At 55.2% G+C, this 14,239-nt stretch overlaps 2 protein-coding genes and 1 long non-coding RNA gene across 8 annotated transcripts in view; 2 read left to right on the top strand and 1 right to left on the bottom strand.

Annotated features, from left to right (window-relative positions):
• HNRNPM (heterogeneous nuclear ribonucleoprotein M) overlaps nucleotides 1-14,239 on the top strand; it is a 103,468-nt gene that overhangs the window by 10,879 nt on the left and 78,350 nt on the right. The window lies entirely within an intron of this gene.
• On the bottom strand, nucleotides 473-6,857 carry LOC106844492 (uncharacterized). Its single transcript, XR_011496124.1, has 4 exons — nucleotides 6,720-6,857; nucleotides 3,702-3,894; nucleotides 2,795-2,877; nucleotides 473-1,021 (listed from the first exon to the last, which is right to left on the bottom strand). It is a non-coding gene; the product is annotated as an uncharacterized lncRNA (long non-coding RNA).
• ANGPTL4 (angiopoietin like 4) lies at nucleotides 6,688-12,371 on the top strand. Its single transcript, XM_014861952.3, has 7 exons — nucleotides 6,688-7,191; nucleotides 7,335-7,445; nucleotides 7,574-7,691; nucleotides 10,086-10,199; nucleotides 10,528-10,623; nucleotides 10,710-10,991; nucleotides 11,709-12,371. Exons 1-7 carry the CDS (start codon nucleotides 6,859-6,861, stop codon nucleotides 11,888-11,890), a joined length of 1,236 nt encoding a protein of 411 aa, XP_014717438.2. The 5' UTR covers nucleotides 6,688-6,858; the 3' UTR covers nucleotides 11,891-12,371.

The raw sequence follows: 14,239 nt of genomic DNA on the forward strand, positions 1-14,239 counted from the left end.
TACAAGATGTCTGTATTCTTCTTGCAATATTTCTGTAAATTGAAATAATTTCAAAATTAAAAATAAAAAAAAGAAAGGAAGAAATCGCAGGCTTAATGGTCTGTCTCCCCCGGGCAAGGTTTTCCACAAAGGGTCGACAGTGTGAGCCATTTTCAAGCCCCTACAAAAATGTTTGAGGGGCCGGCCTGGTGGCGCAGTGGTTGAGTGAGCACGTTCCACTTCTCGGCGGCCCGGGGTTCGCCGGTTTGGATCCGGGGTGCGGACATGGCACTGCTTGGGAAAAGCCATGCTGTGGTAGGTGTCCCACATATAAAGCAGAGGAAGATGGGCATGGATGTTAGCTCAGGGCCAGTCTTCCTCAGCAAAAAAAGGAGGACTGGCAGTAGTTAGCTCAGGGCTAATCTTCCTCAAAAAAAAAAGTTTAAGACTTGAAAACAAACCATATCTTTTCGCAAATTTGGAAATGAAAAAACCCTGCAATAGCAAAGTTAATAAATGTTTAATTAAATGTCTACAAAATGTCCCCTGACATGATCTTAACTGCAGCTCAACTCCATGTAGATAATTCATCCCAGTGCCGTGGTCTCCCCAGTGGCCTGCGAGTTCTTGAGCACAGGACCACGTCTGCCTGCTCGGGGCTGTGTCCCCAGTGTGGGCATACAGCCTGGTGCACAGTAGGTGCTTTAGCAATGTTTGCAGAATGCATGAAGTGAGTCTGTGCTGGGTCTGACCTCCATGATGGGATCCTGATTTGCACTGAGTCCCTGAGGCAGAGAGGCCCATCCCCATATTTGCAGGGCTATACGTCCAAATATTTAAAGTTCTACGTCAAGCTGACTGTGACAGGCTGTGCCTCAGTGGCCCCCAATGCTTCATGCTGAATGACGTCCCTGCTCTTGCGTAGCTTTGGCTATTGGGATGTCAGCCCATGTGACACAAGCAGAAGCTGATACATCTTGGGTCTTGGGGCTCGTCATCTTGAAACACTGCCATCGCCATGTAAGAAACTCAGGCCATCCTGCTGGAGAGGACACATGGAAGAGAACTGAGGGGTCCCAGCTTACAGCCCCAGCAAGCCACGAGACATCTAAAGGTCCACCTGGGACCACGCCTCCCCAGCTGAGCTCCAGGAGGCTGCAGTTGCACGAGTGACCCCTGGGGAAAAAAGTCACCCAGCCGAGTCCACTGCATGTGGCTTTGAACCCCGACGTTTTGAGAATGTTTGTTACACAGCAATAGAAAACCAATGCGCTAACTAACCGCGGTAAAATAATAAAGTACGCCCTATCCTTCCGCTTTAGTAAATAGACCTTCAAAACGATATGGAAAGCTAGGTTCAAATTTATTAGTTCTTTTTTGTTTTACCGAGATTTTTTTCTGTCAGATTTTTTAATTGTGGTAAAATACATATAAGAAGTGGAGCAGGGCCGGCTCAGTGGCGTAGTGGTTAAGTTCACACACTCCTCTTCAGCAGCCCAGAGTTCACAGGTTCGGATCCTGGGTGTGGACCTAGCACTGTTCGTTAAGCCAGCGTCCCACATAAAATAGGGGAGGATTGGCACAGATGTCAGCTCAGCAACAATCTTCTTCCAGCAAAAAGAGGAAGATTGGCAACATATGTTAGCTCAGGGCCAATCTTCCTTACAACGAAAAAAAAAGTGGGCCATATTAGCCATTTTAAAGTAGACAATTCAGTGGTGTGAAGTACATTCATGATATTGGACACCACCACCACTACCTAGTTCCAGAACTTTTTCATCACCCCAAATGGAAATTCTGTACCCACGATCTAGCAGACAATGTGTGGGCTCCAGCACCCACAACTCCTCACCTGGTGAGGGGTTCACTGCAGAAGGGGCAGCGTCAGAATACAGGCCCCTCTTGACCTGGCCAGAGGCTGGTGCCGGCAGCAGGAAAACACCAGCTTGAAGGCAGCAAGCAGAGGCTTAAGGGATCTTCAACAGGCAGAGCAGAGCAGTGGTGGTGAAGGAGGGCTTGCTTCAGACAAGGTGGGCAGCTCCCCTCAGCTCTGGCCCACTGCAAGCAAGCAGGACTGCAGACCACTCCTGTTGGACCTTCCAATTTTGCAGGAGAAGCCGAAAATCTAGATTTCCATTAGAAATCTCCCGATGTTCAAAATTCTGGGCAGGCCCAACCAAGCATATCTTCAGGTGGGGTTTGGCCAGTGGGGCCCAGTGTAGGATCGTGCAGGGTCTGTGCCTAAAACATGGGTGGGGGTGGGGTGGGTGCCAGAGGAGAGCTGGGGGAGGGAGCTTGGCTTCTGTGCAAATTGGAGCAGGCAACAGGATTGTGACTTGTGGGGGCAGCATTAGCTGCACTCAATGCCAGCCCCTGGCAGAACTCAAAATAGAACTCGGTTGGGGCAGGCTTTTTTTTTTAAAATAGCTTTTTTATTTTTTATTTTTTTTTATTTTTTGAGGAAGATTAGCCCTGAGCTAACATCTGCTGCCAATCCTCCTCTTTTTGCTGAGGAAGACTGGCCCTGAGCTCACATCCGTGCTCATCTTCCTCTACGTTATATGTGGGATGCCTACCGCAGCATGGCTTTTGCCAGGCGGTGCCATGTCCACACCTGGGATCCAAACCGGTGAACCCCAGGCTGCCAAAGCAGAATGTGCACACTTAACCGCTGCACAACTTGGCCGGCCCTTGGAGTAGGTTTAAGCCCAAAATTAGTCCCAGTCTTCCTGGAAAACTTTATCCCCCTCACATCTCCTCTCTCAGACCTCTCTGTGTTTCAATTTCCTCTTTGTTATGCCCTCTCTCAGCTTACCAATAACCGATGTTGTGGTTGGTCCAGCCTTTGTGGTTCTTACTATGATCGCAATATGCTCTTCAGCAATGACCATCAGGAAACTTTGAAAAAACAAAGGTTTGTTATTTACAGGACCTGGAAATTACACAGCACGCCTGGGGCCACACAGCAAGGTCACAGGGAGAAAGAGAGAGAGAGTGTGCGGGCTTGGGGTTCTGCTTTTATTGGGGTCAAGGGTGTGGACCTGGGGTTTTGTGGGGTCACTCTTTATTGGTAAATTTAAAACACGAGAGAGGGAATTTAAAGCACAGGGAGAGAAAAAACAAGTGACCCAAATGGTGAGTTACAGAAATCAGCCAATATCTCTGAAACAAAGGAGGCTCGGTATGGGGAGGCGGCCTGGCCCTTTATCTAGTTGTGCGGCCGGCCGTGTGTTTATCTGAGAGTGATGCCTCGGCAATCAAAGCTTAGGTCAGGTACTTGCATCACAAAAAAGAAAAAGAAAACTGTCAGGGTTTATGCTACACTCTTCTTCAAAAAGGAGATTAAAGCCATCCTGCGTCAACCTCATAGGGTATGCTAAGGGAATGAATGGACGTAAAATACTTAAAATAGTGCCGGCACAGAGCGGGCACTGTGGAAGGGTTGGCTAATGTATTAGCTATTTATTGTATTAGCTACATAACAAGTGGCTCAGAACAACAAGACACATTTATTATCTCATAGTTTCTATGGGTCAGGAGTGTGGGAGCGGCTCAGCTGGGTGGTTCTGGCTTGAGGGTCTCAGAAAGTTGCTGACAGACGTCATCCGAGGCTGCCTCATCCGAAAGCTTGACGGGGGCTGGAGGAGGTGCTTCCAGGATAGCTCCCTCCAGCGGCCGACAAGCTGATGTTGGGTTGTTGGGTGGGGGCCTCAGTTCCTCACCATGTGGATCTCTCTCAAAGGCTGCTTGAGCGTCCTCACAGCATGGCAGTCAGCTTCTCCCAGAACAAGGGATCTGATCAAGAAGAAGGCAGGGGCTGGCCCGTGGCGTAGTGGTTAAGTTTGGCGCCCTCTACTTTGGTGGCCCAGGTTCACAGTTCGGATCCCAGGTGCAGACCTACACGGCTCCTCAGCCCTGCTGAGGCAGCGACCCACGTATAAAACAGAGGAAGATCGGCACAGATGTTAGCTCAGGGTGAATCTTCCTCAAGCAAAATAAAAAGGAAGATTGGTGACAGATGTTAGTTCAGGGCGAATCTTCCTCACACACACACACACACACAAAAGACAGAGAGAGAGAGACAACAAGGCAGAAGCCACATGTTTTAATGACCTAACCTCAGAAGTTACACACCATCATTTCAACGATCCGCGTTTGGTAATATGGTAGGGAGAAGTGACACAAGGGTGTGACTCCCAGAGGCAAGGCTCGTTGAGCTGTTTTGAATAAAGGAAGCATCTCATGGATGCTAAGGACACAGCTGTGAGTCAGCTAGCCTGATTTCAAATCCTAGCTCTCTCCCCATAACTGGCAGACCTTGGACAACTACTACTTGATCTCTCTTTCCTTGTGTCCTCATCTTTAAAATAGAATAACAGCAAGACCTACCTCATTTGGAGTTGCCATTAGGATTAAATGAATATATAATCACTTTAGAACAATGCCTGGCATATATGGAGTGCACAGTAGGTATTCACTGCTATTTTTACTATAAGCAGCCCCTCCGCTCGTGGATCAGCTCCTCTCGTCCCACCCACCAGAAGCACCAATGATTGGAGGGTAGTAAAGAGCAACTGAGGAGCCCCAGTAACCCAGATCCTAGAGATACAGATGGAAAGATGCTGTGGATGAGGCTCTGTCTTGCCCCACATGGAAATATCCCAGAGGCAGGGACTTCATTCTGCTGCCACAGACAGCGAAAAAAAGCCAATTTCATGGCTTCCCTTTTTTTTTTTTTTCAGCCCTTAGCTAACATTTGCTGCCAATTCTCCTCTTTTTTTTTTTGCTGAGGAAGACTGGCCCTGAGCTAACAAGCGTGCCCATCTTCCTCTACTTTATGTGTGGCACGCTGCCACAGCATGGCTTGACGAGCAGTGTGTAGGTCCACACCTGGGATCCCAACTGGCGACCCCTGGGTCGCCGAAATGGAACGCACAAACTTAACTGCTATGCCACTTGGCCGGCCCCCTCATGGCTCCCTTTTCTGATGAGAGATTCTAGCCCACATGTCACCCTTCTAATGTTACACACTTTGACCAGAGTAGCTGACCATGAGAGGGGGTATGTCTTGCCCACCCTTATGGCCCCAGCACAGTAACTGGCACACAGTAGGTGCCCAAGAAACAACTGATCAGGGTGGCTGTGCCCTTGCCGGGTCAGAGGACACGCTCCACAGAGCAGTTTTTAGGACGAAATCCAGAGCCAGCTGGACACAGCCTTTTCACACATTCTTTTATAGCTTGTTCACAGCAGGTGCCTCTAAGAGCTTCTGGCTTGTTTTGCGCCCTCTGAAACACAGCACGGAGGAAGACGCCCCTGAGAAGTGGCTCATGGGAAAGCCATCAGCTTGGGAAAGGAATTGATCATTTCTCTCTGTGCAAGAAGCCAGGGAGGCCAGGGGCTGGGGGTGGCGAGGTCAGCTGCCAGGACAGATGGTAGCTGTCTGGATGTACTCCTCACCAAGGTTTTCCTCCCTGCCCTCCCCATCTGCCTGTCCCTGCTGTTGGGATCTGCCATCCTGGCGTCTGGCCCGGCCGAGTGTGCGAGTGGTGACCTGCACGTCAGTCCTGGGGCGTGAAGTTTCAGATTCCAGAGGCTGAGCTGGCTTCGAGCCCTGCTGAGTCAACTCTGTTTTTCTCGCTGGAGCTCTGAGCCAACCTGCCACGGGTTCTTCCTGGCAGGAGGGTTTTCTATGCCAGCCTCAATTTCCTAACAGGGTACAGGAGCATTGGTGGGGATGGAGGGGGTGGACTTTGGCAAAAGTTTGTTGAATGAATGCTTAACCTTGTGGCATGGACGTGGTCCAGCCCCACAGCCTCACTCAGTGCTTGGTTTGTCTCAACCCTGCCCCTACGCTGGGCTCAGACTGTTGGGATCTCTCTACCAGTCTGGGATTCCATAGAGGAGAAGAGAGGACTGTTTGTTGAATGAATTAATGAAGGGGGGGCTTCCTTCTATGTATCCCCTCTTCCTATTCCGAGGTTCCTGCTTTAATACGGGCAAAGATTGACACCGCAGACCCTGAGGACAGAGAGTGGGCGGTGGGGAGCAAGGCCCCGAGCTGGAGACAGAACACGACACACCAGGGTCCTGCCACCAGGGCACCCAGTTGTAGGGGCGGGATGAGGGATGTTCAAGAAATCCACAAACACATCTGCAATGACGAAGCCCGGAGCCGGAAGGAGCGTGGGAGCCGGAGACGTCCCCGGGGGCTCGGCCTGGTCTTCGGACGCTCCCGGGAGCCTCCTGGAGGCGGGGATGTTTGAGGCACGTCGCCGGCTCCCTGCCCGACCCTGCTGGACTGAGCGCGTGGGGGCCCTTTCTCATTCCTCCGCCCGCCCTCTCTGCCAGCTTCTGCCTTGGGGAGGGGGTCAGGAACGTCACCCGCCTGCCCGGGCCCCGCTGAGGCCAGCACCCTTCCCCCTAACCCTCCCCCACCCCCCCCCCAGCGTGGCGGAGGGTGGGGGGCTCAGAATTCCGGCGCTGGGAAGGGGACCGTGGGGAGAAGAAGAGTCACGTCTCCCATGGTCGCCAGAGAAGCCACATCAGGGCCTGGCGAGAGGAGCCAGAGTTTTGCACCCCCGGGGAGCCCCCCACCCCCATCACAAACTGGCCTCCAGGGCCAGAACCCCACCCCCCGGCGGCACGCCCCGCCCCCGGCACTCCCCGCGCCCCGCCTCCCAGGCGCCCCCTCCCACTTCCGCACCCGCTTTATAAACGGGGGCGTCGCGCGGACGCACCAAACTTAGAGGGCCAGTAGCCGCGATCCGAGGCTTCCCTGTGGCTTCTCCACCCGAGCGCGTCTGCGCCAGGACCACGGTGTCTCCAGCCCTCGCGTCTCGAGCCCCCGCGTCCCCGCGCCTAGGCCACCACGGAAGGATGCACCGTGCGCCGACGGCCGGAGCAGCCCTGGTGCTGTGCGCCGCCACCGCAGGGCTGCTGAGCGCGCAGGGCCGCGCGGCGCCCACAGAGTCGCCGCGCTTCGCGTCCTGGGACGAGATGAATGTGCTGGCGCACGGGCTCCTGCAGCTCGGCCACGGGCTCCGCGAGCACGTGGAGCGCACCCGTGAGCAGCTGGACGCGCTGGAGCGACGTCTGGGCGCCTGCGGGGCCGCTTGCAGGGAGCCTGGGGTGTCCAGCGCGCCCCCGCACGCCCCGGCAAATCTGGTCCCCCGCGGCGAGGCCGCCCCCGAGACCCTCGGCAGCCTGCAGGTACGTGCGCTCCTAGGGGAGGGGGCCGCATCCGGGGTTCCTTGAGTCCTCCTGCTCCGGCCTCAAAGGATCGACGGGTGGGTGAGTGGAGAGATTGGTGGCAGAAGGCTGGGTCCTCACCACGGTTTTCACGCCCTCCCCAGACTCAGCTCAAGGCTCAGAACAGCAGGATCGAGCAACTCTTCCAGAAAGTGAACCAGCAGCAGCGGCATCTGGAGAAGCAGCGCCTGAGAATCCAGAATCTGCAGAGCCAGGTGCCGGCTGCTTGCCCCAGGACGGGAGGGAGGTCGAAGCTGCACCTGTGGGGCTCTGGACGTGGAGCCGGGCAGGTTGGGCAGCCTGAGCCAGCCAGACCTGACCACCTCCTCCCTTCCTGTCCCAGGTGGACCTCCTGGCCCCCATGCACCTGGGCCATGGGGGGGCTAAGTCTGCCGGGAGAAGGAGGCTACCCAAGATGGCCCAGCTTGTTGGCCCGGCGCACAATATCAGCCGCCTGCACAGTGAGTGTCCAGACATTCGTTGTCCTCTGGCAGGTTCCCTGTGCCACAGACACACATACACCTGCCATTCCTGTCCCCCTTGTCAGGTCCGCCTTACTGAAAAGGAGAGAGGCCCTGGCCTTGGGTCCCTGTGGGCTCTGGGGAAGGGCTGGTGTGGGTACCTCCCTTCCTCCCTTCTCAGCCCTCACTCTGCCCAGCTGCCCACCCCCCTTTTCCCGGAGAGCCAGCAGACTTTCCCCCAAAGCCTTATGGGCCAGTACCTGGAGCAGGGGTTGGGAGAGAGCGTCCAAGAGGAACTTGAGCTGCAGGGGTGGGGGGAAGCGGGTGGTGCAGCTCAGGGCCACCTTCCTGCAGGCTGGAACCTTCTAGGAGGGCGCGAGGGGGACAAACGGGTGCCAGCTAGGGAGCCTGGAGTCCTCACTAGATGAAGAGAGAATTTTCTGAGGTTTAGCCCCCCCAAGGTCTTTTGGAGTGTGGTTGGGGGCGGGGCGGCTAGGGCAGGGAACCCCCATCTCCCTGGCCAGACAAACCATTCGCTCTTGCATCTCTGACCCGCACACCTAGTCCCTCACCCCTCTGTTGGCCCCCGAGTCCCTGATCACCCTCCCTCCCGTTCGCCACCCCCGAAAAAAGTGAGCCTTTGCCATCACCGTGAGTTCTGGGTCCTTTGTCGTGTATGCCACAAATCGCCCCAGATCTCCAACGGCAGCGTGTCTGTGTGTGTGTCTGGCACACGCGCTCAGCTCCCTGCCCCAGACCTGGCTGGCTTCCCTGTGCTCCCCCCTACGCCGTCACTCGGCCGGGCATCTGTGGCCGCAGTCAACGGGATGAAAGCTCGATCCCCGCCTCATACCCTCCGGCGGGTTACTCGCTTCCAGCCTTCGAGTCTTGAGGGCTCCCCCCTCGGACCCAGTAAGGGTCCGTCGCGCCCGAGCGCACCACCCTCCCCGGCTGTGGGGCGGGGCCAGCAGGCAGAGGTCCGCCTGGGAATGTGGCGGCGGGGGGGCGTCGCTGTGGGGACTCCCAGGCTGCGGGCTGAGCCCTGCCAAGTAGGGGAAAGTTCAGAGCTGGAGACAAACAGCTGCTGCTAATAGAAGCCACATTGGTGCTTTGGCCGCGCGCCTGTCTTGATTGGAAGAGAGGAGAGTGGGGGAAAGAGGAGCTGCCCGGGGGGCCGGAAAGTGTCTGTAGTCACTCAGTTCCCGCCCCCACCCCCGCAGTGCCGCCACACTGCCCCCCCCTCACCCGTCTTGGGCCCTCCCCTCCCCCGGCCACCTTTCCCCTACTTTCCCGGCTGGCCTGGGGGCGGGGACTTTCCCAGCCTCCCTCCTCTCTCCTCCCACCCTCCCTCCTTTCCTCCTCAAGCCGTCCCTCCTCCGCTGATACCTGGAACCCCGGGCAGGGCCTCTGTGCCCTAAGCCCCACCTAGGCCCCATGCACGTCCTCCATGGGACAAAGCGGAGCCCTCCTGCGTGGCTCAGCTCGTGTCTTGCCCCTTCTGGTTCAGCTTCTTCAATCATTTATTCCTGGCGTGTTTTTTAAACACCTGCCCGCAGATCAGCCTGGGCACTGTTGCTGGAGCCAGGGCAAAGAGCCGCTCTTTGTCCCTGGCCTCTGGAGCCCTCTTCAGTGGGGAGTGTGGGAGAGAGACCACAGATGACCCCAGTGCTGGGGAGTGGGGATTCTTCAAACCCCTTTTGGGAGGTCTGGCCTGGTCTAGGGGTCGGGGAAAGCATTCTTTCCAAAAGCTGGGATTTTTTTCTTTTTCTTTTTTTTTGAGCAAGATTAGCCCTGAGCTAACTGCTGCCAATCCTCCTCTTTTTGCTGAGGAAGACTGGCCCTGAGCTGACATCCGTGCCCATCTTTCTCTACTTTATACGTGGGATGCCTATCACAACATGGCTTTTGCCAAGCAGTGCCATGGCCGCACCAGGGATCTGAACCGGCGAACCCCAGGCTGCCGAGAAGCAGATCGTGTGAACTTAACCGCTGCGCCACCGGGCCAGCCCCCAAAAGCTGGGATTTTTAGAATGAGGCTGAGAAAGTCATGAGAGAAGAGGGTCCCAGGCAGACGGACTAGCGTGTGCAAAGTCCCGGTGGCAGGAGGTGTGGTACAAGGAAGGCTGTGTGGCTAGAGGGTGGCCATGCAGTGTGGGAGAAGGGAGGATGGGTGTAGCGGCCAGCCCTGGGGGACCGTGTAGACCATGCTGGGGAACACCATGGGGAGCCATGGAAAACTTTAGGTAAGTGGAGTGGGGGAGCATCATGAGCTCAGGATTGTCCCCTCATGTCCCTGTCACCCACTGCCCAGCCCCCAGACATGCCCATTTCCTGAGACCCTGGGACTGCTCTCTGCTTCAGTGCCTACCCCCACCCCTTTTATCTGCCCTGCAGGGCTGCCCAGGGACTGCCAGGAGCTGTTCGAAGGGGGAGAGCGGCAAAGTGGACTGTTCCAGATCCAGCCTCAGGGGTCTCCCCCATTCCTGGTTAACTGCAAGATGACCTCAGGTAGGATGTGCTGGCCCACCAGGGAGCCCCAGCTTTCATGAGCCCTGCTTTCTGTCACACGCAGCCCACTGTCCCCCCTCCCCCCAGGTTTCCCCTCCTTCCTTCCCTGGTGAGTCCTTGGGACAGGGGTCTAGGCTGACCCTCCTGCCTGCTGGCCAGCCCCCAGTGGTTCTTCCCTGGACCACTTTCCTTCAGTCCTGCCGGGATGAGTGAGAGGAGCATTGCCCTTCCTTGGCTTGGAGGCGGTTTGGGGTTTGGGAGGCAGATGGAGAAGCAGGGGTCCCCTGTGAGTAGAGTCCTCCTGGTGACATTGTACCTCTCCGGGCAGATGGAGGCTGGACCGTAATCCAGAGACGCCGGGATGGCTCCGTGGACTTTAACCAGCCCTGGGAAGCCTACAAGGCTGGCTTCGGAGACCCCCAAGGTGAGTGTTTCCAGAGGGCCGGAGGCGCAGGGGGAGGGGGGGCGGTGGAGGTGGCCGCCTCTCACCCGTCCACCTCTGGGCTGTAGGCGAGTTCTGGCTGGGCCTGGAGAAGGTGCATCTCATCATGGGGGACCGCAGCAGCCACCTGGCCGTGCAGCTGCAGGACTGGGAGGGCAACGCAGAGTCCCTGCAGTTCCCCGTCCACCTGGGTGGCGAGGACACCGCGTACAGCCTGCAACTCACAGCGCCCGTGGCCAGCGAACTGGGTGCCACCACTGTCGCCCCCAACGGCCTCTCCTTGCCCTTCTCCACTTGGGACCAGGACCACGACCTCCGCAGGGACAAGAACTGTGCCAAGAGCCTCTCGGGTGAGCAAGCCCTGCCCCTCCCTGTCCTGTCCTGCGGCAGGTGGTGGGGTGGGGGGGGGCCTCTCTTCTCTGCTCCACTGCTCTGCCTTCAAGCCCGGATTCCATCCTTTCCCTGCTCCCTAGTCTCATCTCCATATTTGCTGTGTGCCCTGGGGCAGCTGGCTTCATCTCTCCCACCTTCAGTTTTCCCATCTTTAAAATGAGTACAATAACCACAGCACCCACTCTATAGGATTATTATGAAAATTCAATGAGATGACGTTTGTGGGATGGTGGCAGGCACATGGCAAAGCCACCAAGACAAACCCCACCTTGTGCTAATGAAATTGGGGGCTGAGCCCGGGCCCTGAGGTGAAACCTAGGAAAGGTGGGTCAGAAAATGATGGAATATTGGTAATTTCATATGGGTCTGTCTAACAGAAGTCGATGAAATGGATGACCATCATAGTCTTTAATAAACGTTTGCCACGTGGCAAGCGCCGAGAAGCAGTCACAGATGTGAAAGCTCTGGTTACCAGGAAGTGGGGGCCCAGAGCCCCAAGGCTCCTTCCTTTGTCACAACCAGGGGTTCCTCGGAACCCAGTTTGACCACCACTGCCAAAGTCCTCCCATCTCAAGAGTGTAAAGTGCGACACCCGGCCTTATCCCCATCCAAGCCCCAGTGGAGGCCCAAGGACCCCTGGCCTGACCGTGTTCCCTTTTCTCGACCTCCGGCAGGTGGCTGGTGGTTCGGCACCTGTGGCCACTCCAACCTTAATGGCCAGTACTTCCGCTCCATCCCTCTTCAACGGCAGCAGCGCAAGAAGGGCATCTTCTGGAAGACCTGGCGGGGCCGCTACTACCCGCTGCAGGCCACCACCATGCTGATCCAGCCCACAGCAGCCGACGCAGCCTCCTAGCCCCCTCTATGGGGCCTGGACCCAGGCTCCTGGAGGACAGGACTCTGAATCTGGCTCAGCATGTGGCCACTCCCTGCCCAGGCAGGGGCTCTGGGCCGGGGCCATCTGGAGACTCATGGACAGTGAAGCCCATGACTGGAGAGGCCCCCTTTCTGAGTGGGGGCTGCAGGCCATGCCCTCTGAGAAGTACGGAGCTACAGAGGTGCAGAGTACAGACCCGGGAAGCTGGAGATTGAGGAGCACTGAGGCCCGCTCCTTGCCCGCCCGAGGAGTAAGGACGCAGAGGGACCACTCGGGGGCAGCCAGGCTGGCCCTCGATGGCGGATTCAGTCACATTGACTGGCCAGGGGACCGGGGCTCCCATGGCCCCTGGGCACCTGCATGGTACTGTGGTGTGTGGGTGCTGTGGGTGGAGCGGCCACCAGCGGTGTCTGGGCGGAGCTCGCGGAATTCTTGGAATAAAACTAACCTCGGAACATTTTGTTCTTTGTCCTTTGGTTTGTTTTAAAAAGTGGACAAGTCCACACAAACATGTCCCTGGAGTGGAGGGTAAATGCTCCCAGGTCCCTTAAGGACAACACTGGTTATTCCTAGCACCTCTGACAACTGATTTAAGTGTCCTTCATTTATCATTGCATGGTGCACATCTCTCTTGTTTTTATTTTCAAAATTACAAAACCCTCATTCGATCCTTCTGGAAGCAGGTAAGAGAGAAAATGAGAACCCTTTCCTGCTCATAGTTATGTACATGAATCTCAGTTAACTTTTATGTCCTACCATCTGACAGAAATGTAAAGAGTTGCACACCTAATTTTATTTTGCCTAGTGGTCACATTAAAAAAAAAAGTAGAAAGAAGAAAAAGAAAAAAAATACGAGCCAGCCCCGGTAGCCTAGTAGTTAAGTTCAGAGCGCTCTTCTTCAGTGGCCTGGGTTTGGCTCCCTGGGCACAGACTTACACTGCTCTGTCAGCAGCTGTGCTGTGCTGGTGACCCACATACTAAAAACTAGATGAAGATTGGCACAGATGTTAGCTCAGAGCAAATCTTCCTCAGCAAAAAAAACAAAACAAAAACCCACAAAATACAAATGAGTAAAAAAAAAAGCAATTGAAAAGTAAAAAGAAACGAGATGAATTTTATTGAACCCAATGTATCCAAAATATTACTGTTTCAGCATGATCTATATAAAAGTTATTAATGAGGGGCTGGCCCAGTGGCGCAGCAGTTAAGCGTGCATGTTCCGCTTCTCAGCGGCCTGGGATTCACCAGTTCGGATCCCGGCTGTGGACATGGCCCCGCTTGGCAAAAGCCATGCTGTGGTAGGCATCTCATGTATAGAGTAGAGGAAGATGGGCACGGATGTTAGCTCAGGGCCAGTCTTCCTCCGCAAAAAGGGGAGGATTGGCAGTAGTTAGCTCAGGGCTAATCTTCCTCAAAAAAAAAAAAAGTTATTAATGAGGTATTTGACACTGCTTTTTGTCAAGTCTTTGGAGTCCAGTGTGTGTTTTATGCTCACGGCACATCTCAATTTGGACCAGCCATTTTTCAAAGGCTCAACGGCCACAGAGGCCAGTGGCCACCACACTGGACAGTGCAGCTGTAGTGTGTCTGTATATGCATGCAGTGTTTTGGGTAAATTCTTCACAATTTTTACCACATCTGCATAGGTTTTCCTTTAACTTGTCATTCGAAAAGATATGTGTACACTGGGGCTGGTCCGGGGTGCAGTGGTTAAGTTCCCGTGGTCCACTTAGGCAGCCTGGGGCTCACCGGTTCAGGTTCTGGGTGTGGACCTACGCACCGCTTGTCAAGCCATGCTGTGCCAGGCGTCCCATGTGTAAAGTAGAGGAAGATGGGCACAGATGTTAGCTCAGGGCCAGTCTTCCCCCCCAAAAAAAGTTATATAAATTCAACTTTTATGGAGTACTAACTACAGGCTAAGCTCTGTACCAAGTATTTGGGATAATTTAGTGGACGAAAACATCCCTGTTCACACCAAGCTTACCTTCCAAACCCTGGCCTTACAGACAGGGCAACCTATAATTGATGGTTCAAACTGACACACTTGGGAGAGTAAAAGTGGGTATACTGTTAATAATTAAGCTGGTGACACATAAAGCAGCTCATGCCCAGGAATATGGGGCCTTACTGACCCAGTTTTTTAAAAATGTAAACACAGGGGCCTGCCCCGTGGCCGAGTGGTTAAGTTCGCGCGCTCCGCTTCGGCGGCCCAGGGTTTCGCTGGTTTGGATCCTGGGCGCGGATCTGACACCGCTCATCAGGCCATGCTGAGGCGGCGTCCCACATGGCACAACCAGAGGCACTCACAACTAGAGTCTACAACCAGGT

Source organism: Equus asinus, chromosome 20 (genome assembly GCF_041296235.1).
Source record: "Equus asinus isolate D_3611 breed Donkey chromosome 20, EquAss-T2T_v2, whole genome shotgun sequence".
Classification (NCBI taxonomy): domain Eukaryota; kingdom Metazoa; phylum Chordata; class Mammalia; order Perissodactyla; family Equidae; genus Equus; species Equus asinus.